Genomic DNA, 23,288 nt, shown 5'->3' with positions numbered 1-23,288 from the left:
GCCGCTTAGAGCCGGTGTCAACCGTCCGAAACGCGTCAATTGCGATGCCGATAAACATCAACATTAACCGCCCTCAAAGTAGAGGCCACTTGTCTGTAAATTTAAATATTTTACAGATTGACATTTAACATGATTACAAAAGGGCGCTCGGGTGCCGCAGTGGTAAAGTCAGCTGCCCACCACCACCACGGTCTGGTGGTTCGAATCCACCGCTGAGCATCCGGAATTGTCAAACGTCTATACGAACACAATAGGCTCCATGCACAGCAGCCATATGGTCAAGAAATTGGGCCTCCTCCTTACTTCCTTCACAGGTGTTACCAATGATACTAATGAAGGCTCTGTTCCATTTCGTGGAGCACAGTGGTTCTCAAACTTTTTAATTTCAAGGACGCCCGTAACTCTGAGAGTGTACAAATGGAACCAAATGGACCCGTAAGGGTCCATTTGGTTCCATTTGTACACTCTCAGAGTTACACACCTGTAAGGGGCCATTTGGGAACCCCCTCAAGGAACCATGGGGGTCCCTGGACCACACTTTGAGACCCACTGGCGTTTCCAGTGAGCCAACGTGCACAACATCAGCACCCTGACTCTGTTTGACCAGAATGGAACAGAGCCTTAATTAGTATCATTGGTAACACCTGTGAAGGAAGTAAGACGAGGCCCAATTTATTTACAATATGGCGGCTGTGCATACAGCCTATTGGCCCGTGTTCGGAAGAGGGAAGCCGGACGGGGAGGGTGATACGCTGCACGTAGACCTACGGGCTGAGGGCGGTGCCTGTTAGCGGGGAGTGTTGGGCGGGAGGAGTAGGACGAAGGCTCTACGTCCTCCTGGTGGGGGCTCCTCACTGGCAGGTGAATAAGTAGGATACAACACAGAAATGTGTGTGGGGAGGAAATGATTGGCATAATGACTAAATTGGGGAGAAATAGGGGTAAAAAAATAATAAAGAAAGAAAAAAATGACATTTAACATGATCGCAAAAGCTCACCCTTAGGAATGAGTCCAGGGCGCCGTTCTCCATGAACTCTGTGACGATCATGACCGGGCGGCTCTTGGTGACCACGCCCTCGAGTCGGATGATGTTGGGATGGTCAAACTGGCCCATGATCGACGCCTCGGACAGGAAGTCCCGCCTCTGCTTGTCCACGTAGCCCGCCTTGAGGGTCTTGATGGCCACGTAGATCTCTCTCTTCCCGGGCAGCTTCAAGCGGCCCTTGTACACCTCCCCAAACTCACCTAAGAGCGTGAAAAAATCGAGAGAGAGAGTAGTACAACGTGAAACAAAAAAAAAAGAGAAATGATTAAGAGATTAGGGAGGGTTCATTAGATCCAACTCTATTCATCTATCAGGGTAATTTGTATGCTCTGGTCCTCAGGCAGAAGCATCACTCCATGGGTCTCAATGTGATCTACATCTGGCATGCTAAGTGTTGTCCAATGTTGCCTTATCATAATGCGCCTTCGGAAATATTATGAGCGGTGGGGCTCCACTGACTCACAGCAGTCATCCATCTTAGGAAAGCCTGCCAAGTTCATCCATATTCCCCAATCAAAGGATAACAGGCACCAGCGCTATCCGGTAAATATGTGAAATGGCGTTTCATTAATCATCACCGCCGCGGCATCCCGCAGAGATAGCATACAGTGAAATAAACAAAAGTGGGAATCTGTTATTAGCCCCCCCACCCTACCCCTTCTGCATCCAAACCCCTACCCCCCCCCCCCCCACTATCTCTGTCACTTCCTCACACCTCGCTTTGCTGAGTGAGCTGGTCTGTGTTTTTCGGAGCTATTCCAGGCCTGGTCTCATTACCTGGGGTATTTCAGTCTCTGTAAAAACCAACACATATCAGCGTGTCCTCCGTTGCTGTCAACAAGGTGTGTCCTGCCCTATGTTGCAAAAGGACGCTCTTGCAAACACACGCTGCTCCGGCGGGTAACACACTACAAAGCTAGCGCACACAAGAGCTGTTTTAGCCTGGTCTAATAGACCAGGTATAACCCTCTGGTGTGTGCTGGTAACCGTTTGAACGCTAATTAGTTAATTACTTGATTAGCTCTACTAAGAAGAAAGATATTTCCACAATGCCTGAATGGCAATCAATTTATTATGTTATAATGAAGCTGGCAGAGATAAAGCTCTTTTTCTTCCTTTTAAATGTATTCGCTAACATGTAATGTTATGGTGAGTTAAAAGGGGATGATGTGAGGCAGAAAAGGACACAGAGAGAGAGAGAGTTATTTCTGGCACCATTTGGGTCCCAGGACAGCTGGCCTATATGCCGCTGGTGCACTTGACACGGACTCTTGACACGTTCCCTTGTGATGGTACATCCGGGGTGGGGGGCCGGGGGGGGTCCTTAGGCACTCACACGGGTTTTAGGAGGTAAACATGTTTGTGTATGTCAGCTTGTAAAAACACATCAATACAGCAGAAAAAACGGGAAAAAAACACATTCACCTTGTCTATGTGTGTGCATATATACCGTACTCTCAGACACCGCAAGCGAGCACGGATGCACACGCACGCACACACACATTCCATCGCCCATTCACTCTACCTGCGCCGATGACCTCCTCGATCTTGACGGTGGAGACGTCGATTTCCTTGGCGAATTCGCGGACGGCCTCGTTGGGGTCCTCGTAGGTAAAGGGGTCGATGTAGATCTTCATCCCCGGCGAGCCTGAGAAGTGGGTCGGGCAGCCCAGTGGGGAGGGGCAGTTAGACATGTCGGCTCGCAAAGAGAGCTCTATAGAACAACCAGAGTGCTCCAGTGAGCATTGTGGGAGAGGACAACTGTACGCCGTGTGAAAAATGATGGCTGATGGGATGCAGCTCACAGACGGTACACACCTCGACATGGGAAAACATGGTGACTTGCATTCAAACGTTTACGAGCCACTGGTCCGAGACGGACCAGAGCACTGTGGTATGGGGGAAAATGTGTAAAGACTGACACAAACAACTAACACCAGGTGTCTGCCTCAAACAAAACAACATCTGCAACAAAATGGTGGTTTGATGATTCTTGGTCTTTGTAAGGGGTGAGCAAAAACATCAGCCCCGGGGGAGAAAGAGAGAGAGAGAGATATGGTGGGGGGATTGGGGAAGGGGAGAGGAGGGGGCTGAAGGGTTATATAGAAAGAGTAAATGCAGACATAATTTTTTTTCTCCCCCCCTCCCCGTTCTCCCTTACTCTAGCAGACGGTGCTCTTTGATAGCAGTAGAACCAATTTCCCCGCAGCCCCCGTTCCCCACGGGAGCTCATAAAGAGATAAAACCACCGCGCTATCAACCGCCTCTTTATGCCTGCTCCGAGATAGGTGAGCTCGGTTCACCGTCTGGAGATGTGTGCACATGGTACGACAGATTGTTTCTGGGACGACAAGGGGCCTGCGGGGCGGGGCGGGCAGGCGGGCGAGGGAGGGGGGCTTGACTGTGCTTGCTGAAAGGCACTTGTAAACACATTCGCCGACACGAGGCCGCGACGCAACGCCCGACACAGAGGCGGACGTCTAAAGTGGATGTCAGAATCATCATCTCCACGGCTGACACACTCGGGGACAGTCATCCCTCTCAGGGCTGTTTAGTGGGAAACCGGGGCATTCATGATTGGAATGAAACCATCTTCATCAAGTCGATTTGTGCCTGTTCATTTGCATGAGCAATGGAGGGAGAGGCGCCGGGCACTCTCTCTCTCCGGAGGGAGAGGAGAGAGGGGGCGGAGGACGAGGTCTTGGTCTTGGAGGGATCTAAGTGCCTCACCTAGCTCTTGAACGGAGGCTCAGCCTAGTTACTGCTCTAATTGCCTTGAACCGTGCATGAGTGAATGTAATTGCTGATTAGATATTCCATACCAACTGGATTTAAGTTAATCCATGCGAGGGTTAAAGCCGGTGTATCCAATAATGACATTCTATTTACAAGAATTGGAGCTCACTGCTGGGTTGGACTAGAACTAGACACGTACGTGCAACTGCACATGCTGAATTCAGAGGCATACATTTGCAGAGAGATGCACGCGTGCATACGTGCCGCATGTGTGTGCGCGCGGCTCATTTCTGGTCTCTGGACTTGAGCCCACTTTCATATACAATTTAAATTGCAAACGGTCCTCTCCCTACATCCCCCTAGCAGCCCTGTTTAACTGGACTCATCACTTTATGGCCTTCAGATAAAAAATAGATCCCTGCATTAATATTTCATGGCTTCTTGATCTGAGTGCATGGGGCAAATGCATCCAGACGCCAAGACTCTATTTTTACCCATATATAAAACAACAGCCGTGATAGGAGAGGATAACCGGCTACTGCAGTGATTCATGAGTACTCTATACAGTCTGTGTGTGATACAGCCTTCATCCAGATGGTCTCACACTCACAGAAACACGCACACACACGCGCACACACACTCACGCACGCACGCACGCACGCACGCACGCACGCACGGACGCACGCACACGCACACGCACACGCACACGCACACACACACACACACACACACACACACACACACACACACACACACACACACACATGCACGCATACACACATGCAGGTAGGATTGCACACACGCACGCACATCTATACAATATATATGATACAGTCTGTTTCACTGAGTCATCTGTGTGACACTGTATGGATGTGCGTACAGAGTTCTCATTAGGCCACTGGAAATCTATAAACTCAAATGGTTATAAGAGCATTTAGTTGGCCAGAATAGTAAATTACTGTTTACTGTGTGTCACTTAACCATGTTATTTTCACCAATGTCCAGCATTTATCGTCCTATTAGTCTACCCTGTTCACTTAGGGAATGGCCCTAATGTATACACTAATCAACCCCATGGCACTAATGCCCACATTAATCTATTACTGTCAAATTGATTGGCCTCATGTACAGCATTTACATATTGCCTACTGTCAAGCAGTGCTATCGAAATGAAACAATAATGACTTCATTCATGCTCATGGTCGTTGGCTTCACTTCATTGCTAATTGATGTTTAGCTAAAGGCAAAGTTAATTTCTCAAACATTTTGCCTGTTAGTAAAAGTTTTTATTATGAGCTTTTAGATTAGCTATTGTCACTATTCTTTGTACAATGAAGTACATAGGGCTTAAGTGGTTAATAAAGTATTATTGATTAGCCTCATATGCTACATGAAACAGTGACTTCATTGATGCTCATGGTCGTTACTTGGAAATAACTCATTGATATTGCTATGTTTAGCAAAATACTACTGTATGTTACTTTCTTATACAGTCTTTTGCCTGTCAGCGTTCACATTTTACGACTTTATCGTAAACATACAGTACAGCAGCAGCCTGTTGTATGCGATTGTTCCTTTCAAGGACATTAGCATACCCTGTACCCTATACTGTATCTTTATAGAGCAGTAAATACCTCCCCATCTTTTCAGGTCCTAGATATACACACTAATCTACTGTACTGTGTAGCTCTGCGAATATAATGACTTTCATCGCGCTCATAAACACAAACTAATTAGCCCACGTTTGATGTGTGGGAGTCATTCATCAGGAGCACACAGAGACGTATTAGTGGTGAGATCATACAGGGGAGGGAGAGAAAATCACTCTATTTAATCATATGGGATTAACAGTCAAATTGGCATGTGATATTAACCCAGTAAGACCTGAAGCCGATTCTATGAATGTCTTCTAAATCCCAGCAATTTTCTGAAAAACTTAAGGTTTTCAAACTTTTTCATGTCAAGGACCCCCAAAATGTTTGCTTTAAAAGAATATATATATTCAAAGATTTGCACACATTTTCACGATTTTTCAAAAATAGCAGACCTACAAGCTCGTAGCGTGGCACTCGGTGTCGCGCTAGCTTGTATATCTGCTCTTTTTGAATAGACAAAGTGTAAAAAATTTTAGCTCAAATGAAAAAGTGACACAGATGTGTTCCAGGTCTTAATGGGTTAAAATGTTAATTTGGATTTATAGGGCAAAATTCACAAACCAAATCTTGGTGCAATAAGAGGAATTCTGAAGCATAAAACGGAGTATGATTAACCACTTAAACCCTATACTCATTTGACCGAATCCCCAAGGGCTCTATACTAGGACCCTTCCTGTTTTTGCTCTACTGCACTAATTATCTTTGCCAAGAATAGGCATAAGCTCACAACGCGTCACATTGCAACATGCTGTGAACGTGCAGATATGCTATTTTCGCTGAATGTTCCCATCAGACTAGGGAATGTGGTTAAAGACCTAAGCCTAATTTATACTCCATAGCATGATGGTGTCGATTGCCGGCAATAACTGACAACGCCTCACATCACGACAAGTTAAGATTGGAAATTAGTCGCCAATCAATCGGCAAGGGACACCGTCACGTGATGGACTATAAATGAAGCTTTAGGGATGTAAGGTGGTGTCTGTTAATGAGTCCATGCTGACATGCTGATGGAGCTGGTATTGATGTGTATGAGATATTTTAGTAGAAAAGGGAATCAATGCATGGAGCATCACCGTGGTTCAGGCAGGCACCGAAGTCAAGCTGGTTCTATACCCACACACACACACAGCCTCCAATCACACTATAATGGTTCAATCTACGAGTTCTATTTAAGCAGACTGACATACCATTACGTTCTCCACGTCTCTCTGCTGCTGCTACCACAAAATGACAGCTCATCAAACTCCCTCCACCTCCCCAGCCCCCTCCTGTAGAGGCGTTTAGGTCTTGACTGTGTCAGCATGTCATTTAATGTGGGTTCATATATGTATTGTATCGTGTTCTTTTAATTTCTGTTTATCTTTGTGTGCTGCCATGTGGGGTTTTAAGCAGTGGTGGAAAACGTAATCAAATGTTTTACTTAAGTAAAGGTATGAATACTGCATTGTAGAAATACTCTGTTACAAGTAAAAGTCAGGAATTCAAAATTGACTTGAGTAAAAGTACAAAAGTATTGGTATCAAAATGTACTAGAGAGTAAAAGTAGAGAGTAAAAGTACTAAAATGTTTGAAAATAGCAGATCTACAAGCTCACAACGCGTCGCGATGCGACGCGTTGTGAGCTTGTACAGTAGATTGGCTATTTTCAAATAGCTTATGTATGAAATAGAGCTAAAGTGGTTAATGTATGTTATATAATGTAATAATGTATATCTGCAAAGTAACTACTAAAGTTTTCAAATAATTGTAGTGGAGTAAAATACAATATTTGCCTCTGCATGAGATGTAGTGGAGTAGAAGTAAAAGTATAGACAATTGGAAACACTCCGGTAAAGTAAAAGTACCTCAAAATTGTACTTAAGTACAGTACTAGAGTAAATGTGCTTAGTTACTTTACACCACTGGTTTTAAGCCTATTCTCACGTCAATGTAATAACTGTATCTTTAGCCTCTGCCTCAGGATTGTGATCTCAGAGTCTGGGTCATGCTTTGCGCAGATTATTCTGTATCACAGAAGGAGATCTATAGAGCCACGCCGCCGAATTCAATGCCGTGTCGTCGCAATAAATGGTTTCACCTTTACGACAGTGTCTGACTGAAATTGGGTTTTAACAGAAGATGTTGAATGTGAAATACGTGGGGTGCATGCCACATCGTCTCAGTGTTGACTGTATGAACGATGAATGTCGACATGCACACACGATGTCGCGTGAGCCCGTTTCACCCTGCTTTACAAGCATGAGCTGATGAATTCATTAATTAATAGGCAAATAGGAATAGGAAATTGGGCATCTGCTCGCTTCACAGGTGTTACCAATGATACTAATGAAGGCTCTGTTCCATTCTGGTCAAACAGAGTCAGGGTGTTGATATAGACCAATTATTTGTTTACCAACATTGAGACTGGATGCACAGGTGATTGTTTCACGCAATCAATTCTCAACCTGTTGTTTCGGGGTGCGCTGGTTTCAGCACACCCCAACCCCCTCTTGTGTGTTGGCTAGTGAGGCGCGTCCTAGCGAGACCTGATAGAATGGGTTTCATTGCACGCATACTGGTTGCACGCATACTGGTTCTTATCAGTGTGACGTCATCTGTTAAGGGGTCTATTGTGCATACCATTTGTACACTCAGTTGTACACTCAGTTATGGGGGGTCCTTGAAATTAAAAGTTTGAGAACCACTGTGCTACATGAAATGGAACAAAGCCTTCATTAGTATCATTGGCAAAACCTGTGAAGGAAGTAAGAAGAGGGACAATTTCTCTCCAAAAATGGCTGCTGTGCATAGAGCCTATTCAAATCTCAACTCCTTGGGCGCACGGGTGGCGCAGTGGTATAGTTTCTGCACACCAGCGCGGAGGTTGCGGGTTCGAAGCCACCGCGGTGCATCCGGCTTTGTCGAGCGTCTATCTGTACGAACACAATTGGCCCGTGTTCGGGGGAGGGAAGCCGGGCGGGGAGGATGTCCCTGCATGTATTCCTACGGGCTGGGGGCGGCACCTGTCAGCAGGGAGTGTTGGGCGGGAGGAGTAGAACGAAGGCTCTATGTCCTCCCGGTGGAGTTTCCTCACTGGCAGGTGAGTCAGTAGGATACAACAGCAGTGACAACACAGAAATGTGTGTGGGGAGGATTCAATTGGCATAACGACAAAATTGTGGAGGTAAGTAAAAACAAAACGAAAACAAATCACATCTCCTTTGCTGGAGCGCCACCTCTTTACACCCCCACACACGTAAGCGTGCATGCGCACACACACACACACAGCAAATACAAAAGTGTAAAAAATGTACCTAAAAAGGCCCATTTCTACAGTCACTAAGCACTTTCATTCTAGTGTACCTAACTTGGGGCATGTCATTATAGGCGATTTTTTTTGTTGAATATCAGACAAAATGACAAAGTATAAAATAGGGCTCAAGTGGTTAACGCTCAAGGATTTTACTGGCGAAGCCCCCTCTGCACGTGCGTATTATTTCACGGTGCCGGTATACAGTGTTTCAGGCCCCTGACATCCATCCATGTTAGCGGCCATTTGGACAGACTCCTCTAATTAGGTTGTGGAAGCGTGTCACATGGCGATAAGCTGATCCACAGAGTCATCACTTGTAATCTGTGCAGACATCGCTGGTGACGCGTGCGGCGGCGGCGACAGCCCGGGCTGTTGTAGGCAGCTGGGAGAAAAGCCGGCAGCACGTCTTTGGTGTTCCACCCAAAACAATTGGCAAAGTGCCCCTGCTCGGCGCTTTATTGTCGCGCTGAATACTGTAATTACAAAACTGTCAGTCAAATCTTTGCGAGAAGAGAGGGGTGAAAAAAAAACAACAATGCTCTGCGGGCCATTACAGTACGCGGCGGCTTCCGGGCGTCATGAGAGAGCTGAAGGAGTGAACCTGTGAATAGGAACCGCTTCTCGCCCCGTTTTATTTCCTCTCCACTCCAAAGTGGCTCGTTTGATGATTAGCGCTGTTAGCCGTCCCACGTCTTTTGTTTGTTATTCCCCACTTATGTTAATTACATTTGGGCTTTTCTCCCAAAGATAGCCGCGGCGACAGAACGGCTCTTCTGAGAGTTGCCGCAGAGAAGGCAGAGGCGTTTTTCCCTTTCCGCCCGCAGCGTTTTTAATGAGCTCCCGGCTGCCACCGCTGTAGCCGTGACACAAAGTAACCGTGTTGAAATGCTTTGCTGTGTCAGGCCTGACAAAACTCTATCCCCTCGAGTGAGCCCTTTTCAGACTGCCAGGTCGGCAGTACAGAGGGCTTTCATTTGCACACACGCGCACGCACACACGCACGCACACACAAACACGTGCGCGCTCACACTCAAACACACACACACACACACACACACACACACACACACACACACACACACACACACACACACACACACACACACACACACACACACACACACACACACACACACACACTCTCTCTCTTTCTCTCTGCCTGCGTGCATGTGTACATTGGTGGATGGGTAAGTATGTGTGTGCATTTATGTGTGCATTTATGCGTGTGTGTGTGTGTGTGTGTGTGTGTGTGTGTGTGTGTGTGTGTGTGTGTGTGTGTGTGTGTGTGTGTGTGTGTGTGTGTCTAGGCTACAGCGCCTCATCAGTCAGTGCCCTGCGAGTGCTAAAACCATGGCTCAATCACAGCTAAATTCCAGAAGTGAGAGATGACTGTCAATCAATGTCACTGCAGGGCGTAGGAAAGAAAATGCCATTTACATCAATCCATTTACAAGCCTGCCAGCTACCCTTCTTTACCCGACCCCTTATTCATTTGAAACTTTCAAACGTTTATAAAAGGGAAAATAGAAGATCTACAGTATAAGCTCACAAACGTCACATATTGGTGTGTTGTGAGCTTGTAGATCTGCTATTTCCCCTATTTTTTTCTTTTACATAAAAACAGATTTTGTTTGAACATTTTAGATTTTTTCTTTTTATAATAATAATTAATAATAATACAACATATTATTTTTATTATTGCTTGGATGGATTGACTGACTGACTGACTGGACATTTTTTTTAATGTTTGCCTATAATGCCATGGCCAAGATAGGGACACCATCGAAAGTGGTTAAACAGACTGTTTTGGCTAAAGGGTTCAAGTGGGCTTTAACTCTATCACTATAGAGCAATATCCCACACATTAGGCAGTGGGGTACAGGCTACAGACGGTTGGAGTCCAGATCATCAGCTAAAGATTAGGGGCTGTTTAGGGCCGAGACTCACCTCTCCCCGTGCTGTAGTGCTGCAGCTTGTCACTGTAGACGGCCTCCTTAGTGTATGCCCTTTTCCTAACAGAGAGAGAGAGAGAGAGAGAGAGAGAGAGAGAGAGAGAGAGAGAGGTTTGACGGGGATGAAGTGAAAGTGTAAATGAGGTATTGCTGTCTGCGTGTCTCGTCGGCGAGGCCCAAAAAATGACCCGGCCCAAATTGAATCAGTTGCAGTGGGTTAGCAGTGGCAAATGAAGTTTATGAAAATGAGCAGATTTTTTAATTAGACCGTGATAGGATCTCTATGCTATTCATCTCTTTTCGCCGCAGCATCAAAAGCGCCCCGGCAACGTTTGATGAGCACTTAGCCACCGGGGCTTAATGTCGCACACACTACTGCGGAAACGTTCAACTTTCATACTTCATAGAGAGGAGAGAGGGAAGGGAAAGGTGGGAACGTGCCAATGTGACATAAGCGGGTTGGAAAATGTAATTGCCTAAAATTTGTTAACAAGGTCAAATATGGTTATCTGTAAAATTGTATATTCATCCAGAAAATGTGGAATATTCTCACTACACGGACCCAGCTTCCCTTCCCTTCAAATCTACTGCCTTTTCTCGGGAGATGCTTTTGCATTGCTAAAGTGCTCAAACGTGTTGCAAAACTCGTGTAGTGTCTATTTGTGGTCGGAGGATGTGAATGTTAAGTTCAGTCGGTTTTATTTTTCTAACCTGAACCGCATTTTGTGAAGATTTTATGTAAAAACGTCAGATTCATGGCTGCATTGATCATTCATCGGATAATAATGAAAGAAGATCCCATGAGTTTCACAGTTTTGTGAGTACGGTTGGTGTGACATTCTAATATGATGTGTCATGGTCTCAAAGCGGGCATGTGGGCTGCCTGTGTGATGTCATGAGATTGACTGTTCTGGGAACTGTTAAAATGATTGACAAGTTTCAGCTTGGAAGGATTTACAGTGTGAGAGACGGGTAGAAGACGGGAATTCCGTGAGGCACTATACACCACATAGTGGAGTGTTAGCAAGAGGGATAGGCTCTGTGCATAACTGGAGACCCAGTCAAGGTGGCATACTTGCTTCCTGTTCAAGTCTCGAGTTCGTTTTCTCATGGCTTCGTTTGATTCACATAAAGGTGTCACTTGTGTTTCCGGTTCAAGCCTACTGCCAGGCAAATCAGACGATATGGGAAAATGAACTGGAACAGGAAACAGGTATGCCACCTTCTGAAAAATGAGCCAACAGTTATGTACAGAGTCAATCATTTCTTAGGATACTCTACAATACGCTATACAAAGACATTATTAGGAACCTGAAAGTTAAGTTTGTTAAAGGATAACTTCACCCATTTTCAACCTATCTTCATATAATTAGTCCTCACTAATGCTCATGATAAAAATGGTAAAAAATCTACTCGGCCTGTGTCTCAGAGGAGGGCTGTGGACAGTTCAGAATCCCGTCTACCAGTGACGTCATCGATGGGGAATGCAAGCTAATAGAAACTGCAGGCTTTCTATTCCTGGAAAGTTGCAATGCAATCATTTGAAATCTTGTTGGAAAAAAAATCCTGCCTAACGATGATGTCACTGGTAGACAGGTTTCTGGACTGTCCACAGCCCTCCTATGAGACACAGTAGATTTTTTTTTTACCATTTTAACATGAGCATTAGTGTGGAGCAATTATATGAAGATAGGTTGAAATGGGTGAAGTCATCCTTTAAGTTATTGTGTAAACTGAAGGGTCGCTCAGAGCGACGCTAAGGGCGATGACCAGCGTCTTGGCAATGGAAAGCACAGACCAGAGCTGTCCTATGCAGACAGAGCTTCGAGCGAGCAGGACGCCGTTATGAGACTGGGAGCCGAAGCTGAATCGGGGTGTATTCATTGTCCAGAGAACCAGGTCAATAATAACATTGATGTGGTTAGAAAATGTAAAAAGTGCACAGAGCATATATAAATAAGCCGGTGAATAAGTTATGCTTTGAATTGATGTATTTCATAAAACATTGCAAATGAATAATGGAACGTGCTACAGGTACAACATTTGATTTGAATCACAAGAAAAACATGGAAAATAATAAAAAAATAAAGCATGTGAGCTCTGACTCAGCAGTCGGCTTGAACTTTTTTATCAGTTAACTTTATCATCAACTCTCCAACCACGTTCCTTTATCAGTATGAAACCTTAGAAAAAAAAATCAACAGCTGCTCTGCCTTGTGTTGGAAGATGGTTTGAGCACAACAATAAGAATCAGTTGTGCCTGTCGGGCATGATGTCCTCACCAAGAGTAGAACACTGCAATCACACATCACACTGAAGTAGGAAGATGTGACCTACCTGCTGCAGACGATGGAGATGGCCACCAGAGACACGATGAAGACCACCCCTGCTGCCGCCGAGCCAGCAATCAGAGGGAGCTGTTCTCTCAGTTCTGACTTGAAGTCATCTGCACACACACACACACGCACATACATACACACACGCACACGCACACACACACACGCACACACACAAACAAACAGACACACAGTTTGCATTACTATACTTGTTAGGACATCAACATTTTACATGAATCAACCATTTCTCTTGTGAAGACCATGAAAATTGCCCTCACAATGTCTATTTCTCAAATTCTACTACTATATACTTGTGGGGGAAATTTGGTCCCACAAGTATATTGTAGCACACACACACACACACACACACACACACACACACACACACACACACACACAGTTTGCATTACTATACTTGTTAGGACATCAACGTTTTACGTTAATCAACCATTTCTCTTGTGAAGACCATGAAAATTGCCCTCACAATGTCTATTTCTCAAATTCTACTATATATACTTGCGGGGAGATTTGGTCCCACAAGTATATTGTACACACACACACACACACACACACACACACACACACACACACACACACACACACACACACACACACACACACACACACACACACACACACACACACACACACACACACACACACACACAGTAAGAAAGGTGCAGGTAAGGGGGCGCGAAAGTAGGACAGCGAATGGAGCGAGAAGAAACATGTGATCACAGAGATAAAGTGGGAGAGCGAGGGAGGAGAGGGGAGAGAGAGAGAGAGAGAGAGAGAGAGAGAGAGAGAGAGAGAGAGAGAGAGAGAGAGAGACAGGACACGGCGGCTAGACCAGGTGTACCTGAGGATAAAGAAAAAACACACAGAGACGCTGAGTGAAATCCAATGAGCTTTGGCGAGGACAACTGACAGCCTGCATTTGATAAACCGGTGGGCGCACAAAAGGGAGAGAGAGAGCGGAGAGAGAGAGAGAGAGAGAGAGAGAGAGAGAGAGAGAGACAAGCGGAGTGCTATACATATACTGGGGGGGGAGAAGAGAAAGAGAAACGAGGGCCTTCTCAGCTCTTCCTCTGTCACCATGGCTAATCCTCCCTGTCACAGTGAGCAGACATGAAAGTACGCGTTGGAATGTTCCGTTGATGGCGTTCAAACAGCAGTCACCCTCTGCCAGTCACGCACACACGCACGCACGCACGCACGCACATACGCTCGCACGCACGGACACACACACAGCGTAGAGTAGTGGCAGTTACACAGGACTACTTAACCCCTTCGATCCGGGAAAGCATCTCTGTCATTTTAGATGTCTCAAAAAATGTCAGATCTACAAGCTCATAGCGCGGCACCGAGTGCCGCGCTATGAACTTGTAGATCCGCTATTGCTATTGTGTGTAAAACCGTATATAATATATTTTTTTCCTTCACAGCACCAGGAGGACTCCAATCCACTTCCTGGTTAACTTATGACTTCAAAAGCCTGTATCTCGGCTCCTCAAAAATGGTTAAAAACCTGGCACTCAGTGTACTCTGTTTTAAAAAAAAACTGGCACCCAATGTGTTAAAAAAGATATGAATTACATTTTTTGCACACATTTTCACGATTTTTCAAAAATAGCAGATATACAAGCTCATAGCGCGGCACTCGGTGCCGCGCTATGAGCTTGTATATCTGCTATTTTTGAATAGCCAAAGTATAAAATAATGGCTGTAGCTCAAATCTAAAATGACACAGATGCGTTCCTGGGATTGAATGGGTTAAGTGACTAGGCACTAAAGAAACACTGCAACTCTGGAACCCCTCACGCGTCTTTTTTTGTGCGCCCCCGTCTTCCCCCTCCTCCCCTCCCACTTTGACGCTGCATGGCGTCTGCTGTAGCGTTAGAGCGGAGGCGTCCTTTCGCAAAGATTTAGCACACCGCGGGCAAATCAGTGCAGCTTTTAAAATCCAGTCCCCGCCACATTGAGCGGGGTCTATTGGATTAAAAGTAGATAAAGGAAGAAGGAATGCATCTTCTGGAGCAAGGCTGAGAGCCCGGCCCATCTGAGGAGAACTAAATGTGACAGGAATCGCTCGCTCTTTCAGAACGCGGAAAGTTTATCAGGTGCGTTTTCAAGCAGACATTGCGAGCGGCGATGTTCCGCTGACTCGTGTTCACAGGTTCTTTTTTTACCAGGTCGCAAAACCTGGTCTATATCTCTCGCTAGTCCTGACTTTCTTTGCCAGTCGTGACTTTTTCATCAGGGCTCACTGTCCTCTCAGAATATGGGATCTAAAGACGACCCACAATACTGTGTTCGGCCACTGTATGTAACTCTATGAACTGTGGCGCTGTTCCTCATTTGGCCTTTCAACATTGCCATGTTTAGTGAGAGAAATAAGCAACCATATGGGATCTAAAAACATTGCCATGTTTAGTGAGAGAAATAAGCAACCTACATTTTTTAAATATCTTGTTTTTTTATGCATAGGTGCGCAAGGTCCGGATAAATCTTCCCTGTCTCCCAAAGGCATTGTGATTTGGCTGACAGACAGAAATCACATGCCTACCCCTCAGTGGTAAATAGCCACCCCAATTACCACCAGTTAGCACTCAATGCCTTGGCCTATTAGGAGAGGGGAGGACATGTGACATCAGTCACTTCACTGATAGGCAATCACCTCTTTCTCATCTCATCTGCCAATCAAATCCCTCTGGTAAATGTGTGCGTGTGCATGCACGTGTGCCATGTTTTATTGTCTTTGTGGTTTTATGTCCACACTAGACAAAAATGACCTTGTGGAGACATTGTTGTGGTCCCCATGAGGAAAAGGGTGATTATTATGGTTAAAAAGATATTTTTTGAGTTTAGGTTACAATTATAAAAATATTCAGTTAGCATTATGCATTTATAGGGGATACTGTGTAGGTTGAGGGTTAGGAGTTACAGTAAGGTTAGGGCTAGTTTTTGGGTAAGTAATAGGGATTCAGAGGTTAAGGATATGCGTGTGTGTGTGTGTGTGTGTGTGTGTGTGTGTGTGTGTGTGTGTGTGTGTGTGTGTGTGTGTGTGTGTGTGTGTGTGTGTGTGTGTGTGTGTGTGTGTGTGTGCGCGCGTGCGTGGTTTGATGAAAAGTGCTGGATATTGTGAGGGTAAAAGATAGAGAAGGGGAAGGAGGGGACAGCATGAAATAAGAAGGTGACAGGTCGGTTGGGACAGTGTGTGTGTGTGTGTGTGTGTGTGTGTGTGTGTGTGTGTGTGTGTGTGTGTGTGTGTGTGTGTGTGTGTGTGTGTGTGTGTGTGTGGGGGGGTGATGTTCTCCCTCTCTGAGCGTCTGCTGCTAATTGCCTTGACGAACGTCGTGCTGTGGCAGTGAGCCAACGGATGAACCCTAGGCAGTGTTTGTGTGAGCGCGTGCTCATGTGTGCGTGCCCACGTGTGTGTGTGTGTGTGTGAGAGAGAGAGAGAGAGAGAGAGAGATAATTAACAACCAAAGAGGGAGAGGCGAGGGTCCAGAGGGTCCAGGAATACAGCGGGTACATCTGCTCCACATCGGTAAATAGCCACACCGATCATCATCAGCATCATCATCCTCATCATTAATATTATCATTACAATCCTGCTCGCCTTCCCCCGCCCTCCACATCACCGCCGCTCGGCTCATCAGACGACACACCCGTCCTCTTACACGCGGTCGTTACGTTCGTCTCCATTAGCTTCGACGCGACGCGGCCACATCACTCCTGCTTTTGAAGTATTGATCTGTTTGCTCAAAAGAGCAAAGCAGGGGGGCAACGCTGCAAACATTTTACAATACAGCCGTATGTTATGTTTGTCGCAAAGTGGTATACAGGTATAAAAAGGCATTATTTGCAGGCTTAGACAAACATTAAATCCATCACCGTAAAGGTAATTTTAGTACCATCGTGACAGCTGGCCTGTACCGAGCAGTGTTGCCAGATTCTGTGAGAGAAACAAGCAACCAGGTCTAGGAAAACCAGCCCAAAAGAAGCGACTATGGGCCACATGTGCACTTTAACATATACATCAGCTATCTGAAAATAGCAGATCTACAAGCTCACAACGCGTCGCGATGCGACGCGTTGTGAGCTTGTAGATCGGCTATTTTCAAATAAAATCTTGCGGGGAAATTATAATAAGCAGATCTGGCAACCCTGGTACCGAGGCCTTGGTGCGGCAGAGGGTGCCTGAAGCATGTAGTAACCCAAAGCCTGATTTATACTTCACCAAACAAGTCCAAAAGAAGTGATTTTCAACTAAAAAGTTGAAGTGACACGGTCATATGATGAAATGTAAATAATGTGCTACCTCACAAACAAACTCTCTCCCACAGGTACATAAGATGTACATTCATATTGCCAGAGTAGCAGGTGTTTACAGCCCCTCCCTACAGTCCCCCCTTCTCTAACACCCCACGCCCGCCCCCGCATGGCGAATAATTAATCACATCAACCACTAATCACAGCTATGCATTCTGGGATGGCACACCAGCAACAGAAGGACTGGGAGAGAGAAAGGGAAAACCCAATTAGCTAAGCATTTTGGATCGGGGCAAATCTAGTTTTACAACCAGAAGACACTCGGCACGTTACGTGTACTCAAACCGTCGCGCGCGCACACGAGCACACACACACACACACACACACACACACACACACACACACACACACACACACACACACACACACACACACACACACACACACACACACACACACACACACACACACCGCCCGGCCAAAGCTGGTCGGCCCCCGAACATAAAATGGATTTAGCGGTAGCAATGAAACTACAATCAAACAATCGTTACTGTTTGACTCCTTCCCTGCTCACTAAGTAATCACAGAGGCGGACATAAGTCCGATTTAATCTTCGTCGTACTGCAGGTCGACAAGCTCAGAAACGCGCCACGTTGCACGAGCATAAATGAGTAGAAAAAGAAGGCAAAATACAGAAAGAAAGTGAGCATATAGTTTCTCCTGGCTGCCGCCATTCCTTACCATCTGTGAGCGTTTGGAAGCACATCTTGCTGCTGTATTTGCCAAAGCCGGCCACGGTCCGTGCGCGCACCTGCACCACGTAGACGGTGCCCGGCCGGAGGCCCTCCACGCGCGCCGTGTTGGTCTGGCTCCGCAGCATGGTGGAGTTGATCTCTGCGTGGTCCTGATGGGAGACAAACACAGGAACCGGGGGGGTTAGAGACGGGACAGAAACACACTGAGAGGACGTTGGAGGACAAGGATAACGCGGGATGGAAGAGATCAGTGATTCTAAGGCTGCGGCCCCACTGGTGGGTCGTGAGGGTATTGCAAGTGAGTCCCCCCAAACACTACGATTTTAATGATAATGTACACTAACATTAACTCTCTCACTGCCCTCATTGGAGATAATGCACGTATGACCCGAAGCAGTGCTACTTGTGCTAACCAGCAGGTGTCCTACCTATGTATCAATGGGAAGTTATATGGTATTAGCATTAGCATGTGCTAAGTGTATAACATGGCAAAATAAGAGAGTCCACACACAAGTCTAACGTTTTTACTTCATTCACTTGACCAAAATTAAAGAAATGAGGCAATAAGCTAAAACATGAACTGGTATGAATAAGTCGTGTCTGCAGTGTGTGGATGTGTGGAATGTGCTGTGTGAGAGTGTTGGATAAAGAGGTGAAACTCAAACAAAACCAAAGGGTTAAGCCCCAATCAGGCCAGGTAGGAGCCTAGACAGGACCTGCCTCAGGAGAGGAAAAAGAGAGATCAAGAGATTTCAATGAGAGGTTGTTATATACTCCGCCCAAACCCATAAACTCAGCTGCAATCAGTTCGAATGACGGCCTGGCAATCACACCAAGGGCTGCCGGCTAGCCAACAGTGAGGCAGAGGGGCAGGGACGTCACGATACCCCACCATAGAGATTGGTTAAAATAATGTTTTAGTCATTAAAATAAGTTCTGGATTAATACGGCTTTAATTTACCTCAGAGTATGAAATGGACCCACCCATTTTGGGAGTATATCGGGTCCATTCTGAGAGCATAACATTTTTTACCCTCATAGAGCACTTTGAGTTCAGTGAATCAGCTTTTGGGAGAAAGACCAACATTTTTCATTGAATTGAATTTCAAAATTGAGACAGAGAGAGCTGCTGGCACGCACATCCGACAGCCCACACCGACAGATAGTCCACCATGACAGACAACTCACATCGACAGACAGCCTACGTCAACAACAGACAAGAGAAAAGAGAACGAGTAAGTGGATAAAGAGCAGAGCAGAGCAGAGCAGAGGCAGAGAGAGAGAGAGAGAGAGGGAGAATTGATCTTAACACCAGTAAGCCTGGGGTTTCACTGGCTCTGTTTTACAGCAGAACAACCATTTCACATGCAGCAATGGAGATGCCCCCCCCCCCATTTTATTTTATAGGTTTGAATGTCTGCCGATGAATCATACATGCGAAGTTGCACCCCCTTTGAAGCCCCCCCCCCAACACACACACACACACAGTATCCCCCATTCATACTTACAAAGTCATAATTAAAGGCAATCATTTCTTGTGAATTACAATGAGCAATAGCTGCGTCTGAGCGGTAATGTAGTGAAATAGTGTTGCATATTTGTCTCCTCAGATGTGCGTTAAGAGGCAGTTTAATTACTGCGGGGAAGTTGGAACATTTCGTGCGCTTGTTCAGTTGGTGACTGAAGTAGCCGGCTTTTTAATTATGCCGGTGGACCAATTCCATCCACAGAGAGAGCATTTCATTTTTTTTTCCCCCAGAAAATGGCATCGCGTTAATAACAAAAACATGCATCGCGTAGGTATTGTTCTATTATTCCATATGACATTCCATTCATTTGTGCTCTCGTGTGATGCATTGTTTTCAGCATGAGAACATTGGCCGTTTCAAATAAAACATACATCTTCTCATGTCTGTGTGTCTGTGTTATTGTGTGGGTGTGTAAGTGTCATGAATACATGTGTGTATGTACATGTGCTGAATGCATAAATGCTTGTGTGTACTGTATGTGATTGAGATAAAATAGCCGTATTAATATGTTGACTCTGAGTTATGCACTTGACTATATTGTTTCTGTCTAGTGGAAACCTACCTCATACTGTATGTCCAAAACTGGTACTTTTCAGGATTAAAAAAAAAAAATGGCAGAAGTAGTAGATCTACAAGCTCAAAACGTACTGCTATTTTTTGATGCTTTTGTGTGACGCTGTAGTGCAAGTAGGGCATTAATTTAGGAAAAAACACAAAAAGTTAGAATATGGAGATAAAGAGGTTTCTGCCTGACAACAGCGATATACTTTCTCATTTCCATAAATGTTGTGCATATTAAGATAGCTGTTGTGTCTCTTATAGACCTTTTACACTGCAGCCGTTTTGACGTGACATGGTAGGGTAAACACAAGTAGGCTCTGCTACAGAATGGAATGAAACCATAGTTAGTATCATTGGCAACACCTGTGTTCTCCTTCCATTTCATGCCAAAATGGCTGCTGTGAAAAAGGTCTATTCTTACGTAACTACAATTTGTGGGAGGCTTGCACAACATAATTTCACCCTTTCTTATAACTGGTGATGTGACAATAAAGTGAAGTTGAAGGGATGTAAACTCTCTGACCTCACAAACGATTCAATTTGGTTACGATTCTTTAAGAAATGACTAAAATGCATCATGAAAAGCCACAGTTAGATTAAATTTGATTTGATTTGAATATTTGTATACATGAATCCGACTCAAAATTGACCAAAAAAATACATTGAATTAATTCACACGTTCGACGAGGGGACCTGATTTACTCAGTTTTGGAAAACAGCAGTAAGGAGATATAGACAATAAAAACGATGCACCAAGCAAGCGCCTACTGTCGTAGCGCGGCACTCGGTGCCGCGCTACGAGCTTGTAGATCTGCTATTTTTGAATAGCCAAAGTGTAAATTAATGCTTTTTTAGCTCAAATGAAAAAGTGACACAGATGCGTTTCCAGGTCTTAACGGGTTAAATGTAATTTTGGTCAAAAGAATCAATTCCAACATTTCAAATCGATGCAGTTGAATTGCCCACCTTACGTTCGGTTCGACGCATCGTGATCGGGCATGTTTACACCCCTACTCTGAGTACTACAGGCCTATACTATACCCCTTCCTTTTGTTTTGTCTCCAGGCTCAAGAGGGAGCCACCCATCCAGCCATCCACCCATCCAGCCAGCCTCGCCTCGCCTCGCCTGCATGCCTTCCAGCTACCTGCGGTGGAGTGTGGAGGCTGCTGGAGCTATCTGCTATGGGGGATCAGTAATTAGTTAGGGCTGTCACCTTCCCCATAACGCAGAGTGAATATGACAGCCAGAAAATAAGACAGCACCTACACTACACCCACCGCTGCGGGCGGCTGATAGCTAGGCGCAGACATATAGAGAGAGAGGGAGGGAGGGAGGGAGAGAGAGAGAGAGAAAGAGAGAGAGAGAGAGAGGGAGGGGTTGTGAAGGAGCACAACTCCTTGTGTCAGTAAAACAGGGCAGTTGTAGTGTTTTGCAAAGCCTGGTAAACATACTATTTCATAATGCAAGAACAAAACCAAAAACGCCTCATACACGCATGGTAGTTGCTATAACAATATCCCTCTATGTGATTCGACTGGTGTTGCCAAGTCCGCTTAGCAACCTTGGGCTTGTTTTTCTGTGAAGTCACTTGTAAATATTGGTATTTTTGCGGGTTGTGTTTTTTTCGTTTTGTCCATGGACCCATATCAGAGAGTACTTTGTGCCAGGGACACCCATACAAGATTTGTGCATTTAAAATGTTTCAGAAATATTCCAGCCTTTTCACATTTCTATCAAGATGTTTTTTTTAAACAGCAATGCAACGTGTTATGACCTTGTAGATCAGCTATTTTCAATTAGCCCTGTGTGTGTGTGTGTGTGTGTGTGTGTGTGTGTGTGTGTGTGTGTGTGTGTGTGTGTGTGTGTGTGTGTGTGTGTGTGTGTGTGTGTGTGTGTGTGTGTGTTTCTCTTGCAAAACATGCCAAGAAAGACTGGACTGGACTATGGGCAAGGTAAGGGAGAGAGGGAGAGAGAGAGAGAGAGAGAGAGACGAAGGGCGGGGGTGTGCTGGTGGTAGAAGATGGTAGGAAAAAGATAAGAGACACGAGGCAGAAGCGGCCCACACCAAAATCATTATCCAATCTGATAAGTGTAATTGAATCATTCCGGTTGCTCCGTCATTGAGCAGACGAAGTAAACACAGCTATGAAATCTGCCCCCCCCCCCCCCCACACACACACACACACACATAATGATGTGTGCAATCACATTAGGCCTTATTGGACACTGTGGCTGATGAAGACAAATATGATCCAGGATGGGGAGGGGAGGGCGTCATCACATCACACCCATAGGCTTCCATTCTGTCTCTGGGAGGACAGAGACATATAAATAGAATGGAGGATGTAACTGGTTTATATAGCATTTAATCATTTCACAGATCTTTTACGTTGAGTTTTTTTTGTTGTTTTTGTTTCCCCAGCCATTGAGTTAGCCCAATCTATCATCTTAACTGTTTTGGCACATACGATACTCTCATAAATAGTCGCAGAAAACATCCTGAATTTTGCTCAGTGACGTGTACATTTGAAAGCACTGAGGCTTAACGGAGAAGGAAGTCACGAAGCACCGAAAACCATTAAGCCGTATTTCTAAAAAGAGTTAAAATAGATTATCTATAAGCTCACATTCAAGAAAGAAACATTCAAAAAATGAAACAATACAAAAACCAGTAAGGGCATGGATGAGCGAACTTGAACCATCTAGGGGCAAGGGTTGGCCCACTCCTGCCGTAGCCACGCCCCCGTCTGTCGATTGTGATTGGAGGGAAGGTGAGCAGACAGATGGCGTTCGGCCAATGGGGGGGCAGCGTCCCTTGAGGGTGACTCTGACCAGGAGTGGCCCTTTCCTGCTGCCAGTCAAAAGGGGATTTATATTCCACGCACTCTACATACATCTGCCACTTGACAAATGAGCTAGCAGGTGGCGGTTGGTTTGCTAGCGGATCTGGGGACAGCCAATGAGAGACCATGCCAGGGAAGGGGTGGACCTCCAGCCAGGAGAGGCCCTCTCCTGCTGTCAGTCAAATGGGGATTAGGAGCGCCACACCCTAACTTGCTAAATTAAGACATGGTGGCAGGTGGGAGGGCAGATGGGAGAGCGGCCAATCAAAAGCCGTGCCAGGAAGTGACAGACAGGGAGCGCCGT

General features: G+C 45.5%; 1 protein-coding gene across 4 annotated transcripts in view; it reads right to left on the bottom strand.

Moving 5' to 3' along the window:
- Positions 1-23,288, bottom strand: part of LOC311046046 (ephrin type-B receptor 1-B) — a 290,954-nt gene that overhangs the window by 46,062 nt on the left and 221,604 nt on the right. For 3 of the 4 annotated variants that reach the window (XM_084058145.1, XM_084058144.1, XM_084058146.1), the window contains exons 7-11: positions 18,037-18,199; positions 13,022-13,130; positions 10,680-10,744; positions 2,572-2,760; positions 999-1,246 (exon numbers count right to left, since the gene is read on the bottom strand). In XM_084058145.1, the coding sequence (XP_083914271.1) occupies positions 999-1,246; positions 2,572-2,760; positions 10,680-10,744; positions 13,022-13,130; positions 18,037-18,199 (774 nt within the window). The remainder of the gene's footprint in view (positions 1-998; positions 1,247-2,571; positions 2,761-10,679; positions 10,745-13,021; positions 13,131-18,036; positions 18,200-23,288) is intronic. The other variant, XM_084058147.1, reaches the window with a different exon arrangement.

Source organism: Gymnoscopelus microlampas (genome assembly GCF_963454915.1).
Source record: "Gymnoscopelus microlampas genome assembly, chromosome: 5".
NCBI lineage: Eukaryota > Metazoa > Chordata > Actinopteri > Myctophiformes > Myctophidae > Gymnoscopelus > Gymnoscopelus microlampas.
This window is presented reverse-complemented; position numbering and strand designations above follow the sequence as displayed.